A 12,367-nucleotide genomic window follows, 5' to 3' on the forward strand; every position below is an offset into this window, starting at 1 on the left:
CAGGGCTTGAAATGGGCATGGAGCACAGGGCAAGAAGCAGAAAGTAAAGCAGTAGATCAGGCAGGAAGCACAGTTCAGGGAGCAGAAAGCAGAGCAGCTGACTGGGCAGGGTGGGAGGATCAGAATGGCACGCAGGGAGGGCGTGGAGCTAATTTGTGGCATGCCATCCAAAAAGGCTAACCTCCTCCCTTGCTACCTTACAGATGCTTAATTTGGGAGACAACTTCAGTTTGCAACTCTGTGATAAAGACAGTCATGAGGTAATTGATTTTTTGGGGGGTAATATAATCATCAGCAGTTAACTTTTAGCTTTATCATCAAATAAGTAAACAAAAGTGCTTAAACATCTTTACTGGGCCACTTCCTCCCTGTCCTAGAAACAGGGATGTTTGGTCAAAATTCAAATGTCAATCAGAAGAAAACAAGAACATAAAACACAGAACCGAAGGGGACCACCCACATCATTGAGTCTGGTCCCTGCATCATGTAATCCCTCCCATAAATTTATCAATGATTATCAGTGCTGACAGTTTTTTGCCACTGCAGTTGCTCCAGGCAAATTTAAAGATCAAATTAGAATTCATACAGTGGAGAGCAATAAAAATATTTCCAACTTAATTACTCTAGTCTATTTATTCAGCAGGTAAAAAGGCAAATATAAAAGTAATATTTTTCCTCTCGTTTATTTACTCTGCTCTTTAATACTGCATTTTAAAAAGAAGCATTTTATAACTATTCATGTGTATGCTGGGCTACATGTTGAGTAACTGGTTGGTGAGTGCTGAGTAGGAAGATAAAACAGAACACGAAGCTTTTTTGTTGTCAAGATAAACTAATGAGTGCAATTCACAACGAGCTCCATGCAGCTGACAGTTAATGTGTATCTTGGTGCTTAGCTTCTGCTGAAACATCTAAACCCAAGGGGAAGCAGTTGTTATTGTCCATGGCAGTCCTATATTCTGTGTGTTTTCAGGCTTTTACCAAAGCATCCAGGACTTTTGCCATTTGGGTGATAGAAGGCAGGGTAGATTTGTACTTTATTTGGGTGATAAACAGCTTGCTTGCGGGTGAAGGATACAAAATGATGGAAACATATGAGCAGAGGGTAAAATCCTTCCTGATCCCAAATATGGCAATCTGTTTGACCCTAAGCAGAGGGGCAAGACCCTTTAGCAAGGAACCTCCAGGTTTTAATCTCAACAGTTGCACTGGTGCAGTTAAAATCCCCAGACTTGGCTTCAGCCAGCATGTAATGTTTCTGAGGAAGGTAAAAAAAATCCCTGGCATTTGTTACAACAGAAGGGAAAAAATATTCCTTTTTGCCACCATGGAAAACAAAATTCCAAGGCACATGAATGGCAACCAAGTAAGTATAATGCTAGCTTTTTGGAATATGAAATAAGTATATGCAAAGTTATGACAGTGTCCTCAGTCTTGTTCCAGATACATCTAAAGACATGGTCCATATTTCAAGTAACCTACACAATAAGGATATAATCTAACTCTAATGATCAAATCTGCATAATCCACATAAATTTACATAATCCACACAATCTATATAACTTCACATAAATGTACATGTTCTTATTTGAATAATAAGGGCATAATCCAACTCTTGCGAGACTCTGAAATCTAAGCAATGCTGAGCATTGCTAATTCCTATTGCCTTTGGTAGGAGATGTACATGCTCAGCACTGCTCAGTCCAAACAACCCAAATTAAACTGTCCTGACAAGCATGGGAAAAGTTCCCTCTAATACATGTATTCATAGTGCTGGCACAAGTGCTGTTTGAATGATTTCCATGAAAAATATCAGAAAAAAGGTAACTTCTGATGCAAAACATTTGAGTCTTCATATTTTTGTTACATTTTGCTTTTTTCAAATAACTTTCTTGTGGCTTTTCCTAAAAATGGCCAAGTCAAACTGTAATTTTTTCTTTTTAAGTTGTGCTACCAGCATAGTGTTTGGGCCAGCAGTCTCAGCCTGTTCAATATCTACAGACTGATGTACTGGCCAATTTTATTAATGATATGATAATATGACACCCAAGGGACTCCATACTCATCTGGTATTCATCGAAAGGAGAATTAAGTAAACTTCCACATCGTTCTCAGAATATATATATGATTACACACAACAATGAAGATAAAAAAACAATGAATAACTGCTTATTACCTGAGTACTGCGCCATGCAGTGCCCTGGGCAAGGCAGTGGTCTTATGGCAAACATAGCTTATATGTAATTAAAGACTGGATGATAATGCACAGGGCACCTTATATCTACTGCTTCCTAACTTCTGAGTACTTGGCTTTGTGATTCTAGAAACTTTTTTTCCCACTTTATCTCTGTGTATGTGTAGTTTCCTAGATCTCTAAAGAAAAGCAAATTGAAAAACTAGAAATTCTATCATGTGGCAACAAACTGACACTTGAACAGGTCATCCGCAGGGTTTGAATCTTAAGCACTGCATGGACCTCTGCCACTAGAACTAGAAGAGTAACTGATAGCACCAGGAGTGTCATTCTCTGTATCAATGGTTCTCAATTTTTTTGGACTCAGAACACCTCTTGCTAAATTTGAGCAAGCTGTCATTTTCACTTGCTTTTTGACTACAGAAAAATAATAGAGCAATTATTTTGTTGCAAAGAACTCAGAAAGATGACAATAAGGCAGAATGTTTTTAATACTATGGATTCCTATTTGAAACCTCTGGGTTTATTATGTGAATTGCGCTTGCACGCCTACCAGTGCTAACATTGCATGGCACCCCAGATATTTGCTGACAGCAGATGAATAGTGAGACTCGGAATCTTTGATTTGACTTCAGATTTTGGAGGGAAGTGCATTCTAGTGGGCACAAAGTCTTTTTGTGCATTTCCTTTAAGACTGACAAGCTCCTTGGGTTTCATCCCTACCCTGACCAGAAACAAACTGAATTTTATTAGTAAATGTCCAACCAAAGTCATGAACCAAAAAATGACAAGCCATAAAGGAAATACGGAGTGCCGGAGTGAGGGGCTAACATAAGAGGGATGGGGGTGAGGAAGGGAATGCAGTGAGATTACAGAAAATACAATGTGAGCCGATTAAGCCTGGGGGTAGGAAGGATGGGTGGGGAAAGGGGGGAGGGTGGGTTGTGATGCTGAGAGAGAAAGAAGATAGATGCATGCCGGGGTAGGTTGAAGAAGTTGCTCAGGTCTATAGAGTCCTATCGGAGGGGTCTTTGCCAGGTGCAGTGGAGTGGTCCATGGTTAGACAGTGGCTCTGAGAGTCCAACAGGTGCAGAGGGGGTTTCAGGCAGTCCCCTCTAGATCCAGTTCGGTGGTGGTTGGTCTGGTGGGGTTGGTGTACTGGCAATGGTCTGTGATGGGCTCAATGTAGGTGTCATGGGCCAATGGATGGTGTCGGACACCATGAGGTGGTGCATCAGCTTAACGTAGTGGCGGGAGATGCAGCAGGCACACAGGATGCTCTTGTTGCTGGGGTTCCAGGCTCTGAGCGTTCTCCTGATGAGTGTGTTGACTGTCACATCACAGTTTCAGTTTCTAGGGTCGGAAGGGACCTGAATAGATCATGAAGTCTGACCCCCTGCCCTGGGCAGGAACAAGTGCTGGGATCATAATAACACACCCAGATATCTATCCAACCTCCTATTGAAAACCCCCAAGGGAGGGGAGAGCGCCACCTTCCTTGGGAGCCCATTCCAGAGTCTGGCAATCCTAACTTTAAAGTAATGCCTCCTGACATCACACCTGAACCTGCTCTCAATCAATTTGTGGCTGTTATTCCTTATTATCCCAGTTGGTGCCCAGGGGAACAGAACCTCACCTATTTTCCACTGGCCCCCAGATCCTCTCTCAGTCTTCTCTTGTGAAGGCTGAACAGATTCAGGTCCTTCAGCTGTGGCCCCTCAGGATGTCGGCCAGTGAGGCATACTTCTCCCACTTGTAAGCCCGGAAATCAGTGAAGACTTGGCACCAGTTCTCGAAGGGGATTGTGACGTCCACAATCACAACTTTCTTGCCCCCCTCATGGGTGATGATTATGTCAGGGCACATCCGGCTCTCTCAGCCTGGGACGGTGCAGTTCATGGAGATCTCCCACACTGTGACCGGGATGGCCTTCACCAGGTGGTCCTGGACAGCATTGTGGTGGAGCTGCCAGGCTCTGGTATGCAGCCTGCAGCTGCACAGCACATGTGGGAGTGTCTCCATCATGTAGCTGCACTGCCAACTGAAGTGAACGGCCCCATTCAGAGGCAGGCAGTTGAGGTGGGCACGGTGGAGGAAGTTCCAGTCTGTGAAGCTTTTGAAGCTCCTGCTGGGCATGAAGTGGTTCCTGGAGTCCCACTTCGAGGCAACGTTGAAGACCTTGCTCTGGTCAGGTTTGGCCCTCAGGTCACTGGCGTACTTGTTATGGACAGTGTCCTTCAGGAACCATTCCAGGAAGGACCTCATGTGGTGCATCACAGTGATGCAGTTGGCATGTGGAGCTGGCTGCAGTGAGACTCCTAGCTCCTGGTGCTCCTTGGTCCAGGTCCAGGCACAGCCAATGCACTTCCTGAGGTGACATGTGGCATTGCAGGCTCAGCTCCGCAGTGAGGCAAAGTCCCTGCCGTCTCTGCTGAACTCACCCTCCAGCGAGCCACCGAGGAAGGTGGCCAGGTCATGTCTGGCAGGTTGCCTCATGATCCTCTTGCAGATGGTTTCCTCAAGGGTGCTGGCAGCGTACTACACTGAAGATCTTTCTGAACTTCTATAGCCCTAGGCTGTGCAGAACTTATTAAGACACTCTATGGCCATGATCTATTCAGAGGTTCTTAGGAATGGAGCTTGCTCCACTGGTTTGTGGGAATGGCACATACTCAGTCTGATCAGAACTAGGGATGCACCGATAGAGATTTTTTGAGCCAATATTGATGGCCAATTTTTAACAAGCCATATCAGCCAGTGTTGATCTGATATGCAGCCTCACAGTGTGGAGAGTGGCATCCAGTTGGTAAGTCTTTTGTGGGGGGGAAAGTGTGTGAGGTAGAGAAGGGGCATTGGGGGTGCAGATTGAGGCCCCCATGGTGAGAGAGGGAGTAGGGCTGGTGCTGAGGCTGGGACAGGGGAAGGTGCTGCCCCGCTGGGGTAGGGCAGGGCACCAGATGGAGCCGCGGACTGTCCAGGAGGCATGGGGAAGAGCAGCGCCTGCTGCTGTGAGCACCCTGGGAGGCCATTGGGGGCTTGTGTCCCCAGATCTGTGCATGGGGTGGGGTGGGCTGTAGCTACAGGCTGGGGCTGGGGCTGCACTGGCCTCTTCCTAGTGGGTGGTTGCACAGTGGCAGCACTGGGAGAGAGGATTGGGGAGCTACAGCAAATTTTGGGTTGGTTGCAGCCCCCCGAACCACCCTAGCCCAGCCCCCCACTGGGAAGAGCCCAGAGAAGCCCTGGCCCCAGCCCACAGTGGCAGCCTACCCTTGCCCTGCACAGATCTGGGAACACACGCCACCAACCCCATGCCCTCCCAGGGTGTGTGCAGTAGTGGGAACCCCCACTTCCTTGCGACCTCCCCGGACAAGCCATGGTTCTGTCCTGTGCCTCACCCCAGCTGGGCAGAGCTTGTCCCCACCCCAGCCCCAACTCCTCCCACTTCCTCTCTCACCATGGGGGCTTCAATCTACCCCCCTACGCCCCTTCCCTTCCCCCTTCCTCCACAACAGACTTACCAGCTGGACCTGGCTGTTCTCCATGCTGCTGGGCTATGCTTGTGGCCACCTGTGTGCTACACTGCATGCATGCACGGGGCATTTATCAGTCACATTATTGGCCTCATCAGACAAAAAAAGCCAATTGTCAATACTCTCAACTTTCCTCATATCAGTGCTGATTCAATATGGGACCGATTTATTGGTGTACCTCTAGTCAGAACTGTAAGTTAGAGGAAGGAATGTGCTTAGTACCTTAACTACTAAGCTCTAATAAATCTCTACTTATCTTATGTGAACATAAGTTTTTCAAAGCCTTACAACTTGCCCCAATTGAGTCCATTTTCAAAGCAATAGCACAACTGATGCCCTTGACACAAAGGCCACTTACTGCCAATTTTGATGTCTCCAACACAAAGCAGAAAAGAAAGAGTCACAACAATTTTCTTAAATGGGCAAAACAATGTCTCATTCTCTTCAGAATGGAATGGTTTCACTTGAGGCAGGGACTGAGTAAGGAAAATTTCAGCCCAAGTAGTTTAAGTTTGGCAAGCTGTAATCAACCTTAATAAGGCAGAGCTGCCAGTCCCACTTATAATAATGTACATGGTAGAAATAATTGTGCTGTTATGTGAACATTTTGAATCATTTCAGAAAGGAAGAAAGATTAAAAAATACTGAGTGATTAAAGGTGTATGCTAAAATAGCTAACCCTTTCCTATGATTACAGAGTTTTCTTACACAATTTCCAGCATTGCAAAAATACCAAGCCTTTTGAAACGTATATGCTTTAAGTGTATATCCTTATATAGAAATACACTGAAGCTCTGGAGCAGTGACAAGTTAATTTAATTTCCGTCTTAAAATCAGGTAAAGTCTATCTCATTTGTTACCATGGATACAAGACATTATTTCCATTTGTTTGGGATTTTATAGTGGCTATGAAATTAGGCTATGACACATTTTCATGGATGGAGTTGACTCAAAAACATATAACTTCAATGCCTGACCTGCCATTGTTCCAATGGATTTTCATTTTTAGACAATGCATGTTGGCAGATTGCTACTATTGTCCAATGCATGTACTTCAGGAGCAGATGTATATGTTTGCTGATGCTGCTTTTGAACAGTAGGAGTGAGAGGAGAGAAAAAAATCATTCATTTAATCACTATGATAAGAGCATGAAAGAATCCTGAAAAATGGCCGGATGTTTGGAGTACATTAAGAATATATCAATGTTGTGTTATTTGCTACAGTTTGGTAGCAAGTCCATTTACAGAAAATTCCTTGATTCGGTAAATGCATCCATTTTTCTCTGCAAGACCTGTTCTTCAGGCTGCAGCACCAATAATTATTCTTTAGTTTTCAAAGTGAGAGGAAGGAGGGGGTTAGAAGAGAGTGGGTGTGAATTGAGAGAAGGAATACATTTTTGTAATACAGACTTATATGTAGGACTCAGGAACTCAAAGGAATCTAGTTTATCTTGTTTTAAATTAACTTTAATATATGCAACAGGATAAAAGGGAATGAGAAATCTTTTTGTTAAATCATTACCAGCAAAGTCCTGGGTATATGTTTAATATTTCATATAGAACCTGATTTTCATAGATGCTGAGCACCTGCTATGCTGATGGATTTCAACTGAAGCTACCAGTCCTCAGCATTTCTATAAGCATAGCCCAGAGTTCTACAGGTTCTACATAAATCAAAGGCTGATCTTAAATCAAAGGCTGCTATTTACATATTCATGGATAAAGCACAGGGAAAGTGTAGATATCCAGGGATAGTATGAATGCTACTATTAAACGAAAACTGTCTATCCAAAGCCACCCCCATAATCCACCTGGTCATTGAATCTGCTCACAACTTTACAACAAATATCATGGACTCCACTTTAATAACACCCATGCTCTCCTTTAGCAGGCACTACCACTGGACTGCCAGCACCCTTTTTTCCAATTCCTTGACCCATCTACATTTAGAAAATGGGGGTGGAGGTGGTCTGCCATATCATCACATACCATATAACACATCTTTTTGCCCCAATTAAAGAGAAAGTAGATGCTTCACAAATATGCTAGCACTATATTATTAATCTTAAAAGCAAAGTAAAAGCAGATACAACTATTATAATGTGCACTAATTTGGTAGATAATATATGAAATCTAAAAAAGCACAACAAACTAGGAAAAAATAGTCAAAACAGTCAAAAGATATTGTGTCATTAGATCTGAAGTTATTACAGTTAAATGTACATCTCTTATTCAGATTTGTAAAACAAAATCTAGCCTTCTTGAACAGCTTGACAGTACCTCCAATACTTCACTGCTAGTCATTACTATGCCTGAGTTTAATATTACCACTTAAAGTTTTTAGCTGGAGCCTAAAACAGTCTGCAGGTCTGTGAAATATTAGAGTGACATTATTGGGAGTAACTAAAAGACAGCAAAATTGAGAAGAAAGGATAGTTTGAACAGTAGAACGTCAAGACCATTAGAAAGTATAGAGGGCTGTTAAGTATTGGTGGACGGAGAGAGGTTAGCAGGAATCAGGGAGATGATAATGATCCACAAAGTTAATTGACTCCCTCAGCACTGCCTGAATAGAAATGCCATTGCCCCTCCCAGGCAGCTGGTTTTCAAGTTTGGATGGAATAGGAATCAAGGGGGGCTCCATTGCACCCCAACCCCCAGGTCTACCCCTACCTGTTTGTATTCATGTACCATAGAAAATTGTTGGGTTAATTCCAAATTAGCAAAAATTCACTGCCAAGGACTTTAAAATCAAGGCAGGGATAAAATTCAGTGTCATGACTACATAAAACAGATAGAAAATGATAACGCACTGTATGGTTTTTCTTAATATTCTTGGTTAACAATATTAACATTTAATCAACTTTCCCACAGTGATTCACTTACAATTCTGAGGACCTGATCTCCTTTGCTTTGAATCTTAGGTAGGTTCAGAGCAAATACAACAATGCTGAATGAGTTGTAAAAGGCTTACCATTTTGATTTGGCAGCATTTTATATCCACTTTGTGTTGCTGTGAATGACTTGACAAAATTCAAGGCAACAGAGATCAGGCATCAAGTCCTACATATAGCAAAGCACGTGATTGATGTATGCTATTAATAAAGCATGAGATTACTGACATGCTTAAACTTTGTGCTTAAGTGCTTTGAAGTCAATTTTTGCTACCAATTTTATTCCTGAATTAGAAGAGCAGCTAATGCCAGATTTGCCAACTCTCAAGTATTTTGTTTAGAAGTAACATGTTTGCGCTTTAAATTATCCCAACTCAGAAAAGTTTTTGGACATAGCTGTAATCTGTGCGTTCACATATCTGCTACTGAAATTTTCTCTTGATCGGGAGCTATAAATCTGGAACCTCATAGCCATCCCCACAACTACCAGTTGCACTTTCACAAAGGCAGGATTTATGATTTCTAGTGGTGAAATCGGAAGTAGAAGACTGTTAATTTTTTGGACACAAATGCTTAGAAATAAATTCCCAGTTTCTAGCATTAAGTCACTGTCAAGAGTGGTGGAGGTGACACTGTGCTTGACACAGGCACATCAATAGCTCCATTGACTTCAAAGCAGTTTTTGGCACTGGAAAGGTGTGTGGTACTATTCCACAAAAAGCACTATACTACTTTTGTATAACTACTCTTTTCTAAATTTAAAAGCTACCTCCCTCTTCCCCTGCCCCAAAGAATCATAAAAATCTCACTTGACTTATATGCAGGGTTAATCTAAGGCAGGGCCTTCTAGAGTCCTGATTTTTGTACCTGCTGTATTTTTTTGCATGCAATAAATATACCAAGTGAGAAATAATTTTCAGCCCAGTTTTTAGCTTAGTATGTTTAGTCCATTTAACCCTTTGGATCCTTTCTTGGGTTAGTTGATTCTCCTGTGGGATTTTGTGAGAGCAAAAGCAGCTCAAAATCCTTTTTCATACTTATTAACTTATTAGCCAAGTGCCTGTCAAGAATGATGGGAGGTGGGGCTGGGGTGGGACAAAGGCCTGTGTCCGGCCCCACCCTGTGCTTTGGGTCTGGCCCTGCTCCCATCTCACTTCAGGGCCAGGGCTGCCGCTACTCCCCCACATCGCCACGCTCCAGGTCCATGTGGTCTGTATGCCGCTCCCTCCCCGCCTCTCCCCCCCCCCCGGTGGCTGTTGGCAGAGCCCGGCAGTGGTGGTGGAGTGCCATCACCATGCCCCCCTCCCCCTCCGTGGGGGCTTTTGGCACGGTAGGGTGGCAGCACCCCATCATTACGGTGGGTGGGGATGAAGCCCCGCATCTGGCCACAACCCCGCTTCTTGTCCAGTCAGGGAGGGGGTGAATGGGCCCGCTCCCCCCACCCTCACTGCCTCTCCTGCCTTCAGGGTGGTTGTCAGGGTGTGGTAGCAGTGGGCCACCACCACTATGTCCCCACTACCCCTCGCAGCCAGCTTGTGTTGGGGCTCAGCATTTCCTTGTCCCCCCCAAGTCTGTGCTCCGCCTGCCCCTCCCTGCCCCCCCCCCCTTGTCTGGTTGGGCAGGCCAGTTTTCCGCATCCTCCCCACCCACTGCTGTGTGGCCAGGGCTGGCCGATCTTCCCCTCCCCTGCTGCTTTAGGTCTGGGCCAGTTCTCCCCACTCCCCTCTATCACTGCTGCCTGCATGGGACAGGGGGCCCTGTGTCCTCACTGTCAGGGCAGTGCTCTGCTGCACTGTCTTCTGGCTGAACATTCATGGAGCACTCTAATTGGCTGTTTGTCAGCCAATCAGAGTGTGAATAAAGCATTATAGACAGATGGGCAGACAGACTAAGGCTTTTTATAATATTAGAATGTTCAGAGGAAAAGCTGTTTTTCCTAAAATTGAATTTGAAAACATGTAGGTAACTTTTAAGCAGGGTTGAATTATAATTGGAATAATATTGCATATTTCTGGGAAGTGACATTAAACACTTCTCATGATACCTGTTGCATGCCTTGCATTGTCTGCTGTAGAAATTGTAGCTGTTGGTCCTTTGTAAGGCTTTCTTCTGTACGAAAGAGTTGCCCTTTCTCTTGTTTTAGAAGCTCCACCTCATTTCTATAAGCATCCAACTGCCACCGGAGACTGTCATTTTCTTCCTTAAGTGCATAAGCTTGGGCAGCTAGAGCTAAAAGAAAATTAACACACCAAGAAGTCAGTAAAATGAATTATTGCTGATAACTTAGGTGGCACTGGACAGATAAAAGAGGACACAACATCAACATTTACAACATAAATACTCCACCCTTTTGCTTAGTCTACATTAGAAGAATTCAACTGGTAAAAGCCATTAGCACATTTGTAGAACATCTTGTGACCAAACAAAAAACATTTCAACTTGTCCACTAACGGTTAACAAAAAGTCTAATAAGCAGTTAGTATATGCAAGTCAAATAAATGTGTCAAGTTTAACCAGTTCAACTGCAACTAGTTTAATGTCACTGTAGACAGAGAATTGGTTCCCTGATTCCTTCTCACAAATACTGCTCCATAGTACACTCATAGCCTTTTGAAATGTGCTGCACCTGAGAGGTACTTGCAGACTGTTCAAGAGACAACCAGAGGATACTACAAAGGAAAGAGTTAAGGACAGCACAAGTGTGAACACAGAACAACCCTTTAAACTAATTCTAATGGCACAGTAGATCGCTTACACTTGAAGTGATTCAATACCAAATGGTTCAGTTCTCTGTCACTGACAAGCCCAGATAAATGGATGGCTTTTTCAACCTTGGGTAGGGCCAGAAGAGCAAGTATAAACAAAAGTTCAGGAGTTGTGGAAACCCTGCTCTTCGAATGTTACTTAATGGAAAGATGGTCCTGGGTTGGTGTGCAATGGCTAGAAGAAAAGTAGCAAAGGCATAGAGAGATTGAGGACTGCTGCCTTAGAGAAAGTACCTGAGAAACACCGTAGCAGAGTCAGTCTAATTTGGGAAAATGAACTATTACTACCCATGGATACCAGCACTGACTCTCTTCTATCCTGCCATCCAGAGCTGTGAAAAGAGTTCAGCTGGGAGTGTATGTAGAATAAAATGGCTTCCAACTGATTGGGGAAGAGGACTAGAGCTCTGGCCCAAAACGAAGCCAATTATGCTTTTGATTAGGGGTATGTACAGACATTCAGGGAGGCTGGGGTGTTGAGGTTAGATAGAGTTAAAAATGGCCACCCTATCTGAGGTAAGTAGAGACAGGGTGGCTGTTGGGGGCTTGGGAAAATCAGAGCAAGGCAAGCAGGCTCTGGTGGGGCAATTGGGGGAAAAGTGGGGTTCTCATGGGGGATCTGGGGGCAAGCTGGGTCTGCAAGGGGATCTGGGAGACTGGGGGGCAAGCAGGGTCTGTGGTGCAGATTGCAGGGGCTAGCACATTTTGCTGGGAGGGGAGGTTGGGTGCAAGTGGGGTTGGTGGGGTCCAAAAGAGTTTGGTGGGATCAGGGGGACTAGAGGGTGGGGGTGGGTGTTGTGGGGACTCTCTCTTCCCCCCCAGGCCCAGAGGCTATTTTTAGCTCCCCGACCACCCCTACCCCCAGAAGAAAAACCTCCCCCCACACTGAACCACCCCTCCCCCAACTCTGACCTACTTCCTTGGCTCCCAACACTGGTGAATGCCAGTAAAACCAGCTCCAGTAGCAGCTTATCAGGTGGGATA

At 44.4% G+C, this 12,367-nt stretch overlaps 1 protein-coding gene across 11 annotated transcripts in view; it reads right to left on the reverse strand.

Annotated features, from left to right (window-relative positions):
* The window catches only part of ENOX1 (ecto-NOX disulfide-thiol exchanger 1), a 536,440-nt gene that overhangs the window by 47,188 nt on the left and 476,885 nt on the right, over positions 1–12,367 (reverse strand). For all 11 annotated transcript variants that reach the window (XR_016438859.1, XM_090025310.1, XM_090025275.1 and 8 more), the window contains one exon: positions 10,663–10,847. Coding sequence is in view for 10 of the 11 variants with exons in the window: in XM_090025310.1 (XP_089881436.1) it covers positions 10,663–10,847 (185 nt within the window). In the remaining variant the exon portion in view is untranslated. The remainder of the gene's footprint in view (positions 1–10,662; positions 10,848–12,367) is intronic.

The sequence above is a fragment of the Crocodylus siamensis genome, chromosome 1, assembly GCF_052110815.1.
Source record: "Crocodylus siamensis isolate JL-2025a chromosome 1, ASM5211081v1, whole genome shotgun sequence".
Classification (NCBI taxonomy): domain Eukaryota; kingdom Metazoa; phylum Chordata; order Crocodylia; family Crocodylidae; genus Crocodylus; species Crocodylus siamensis.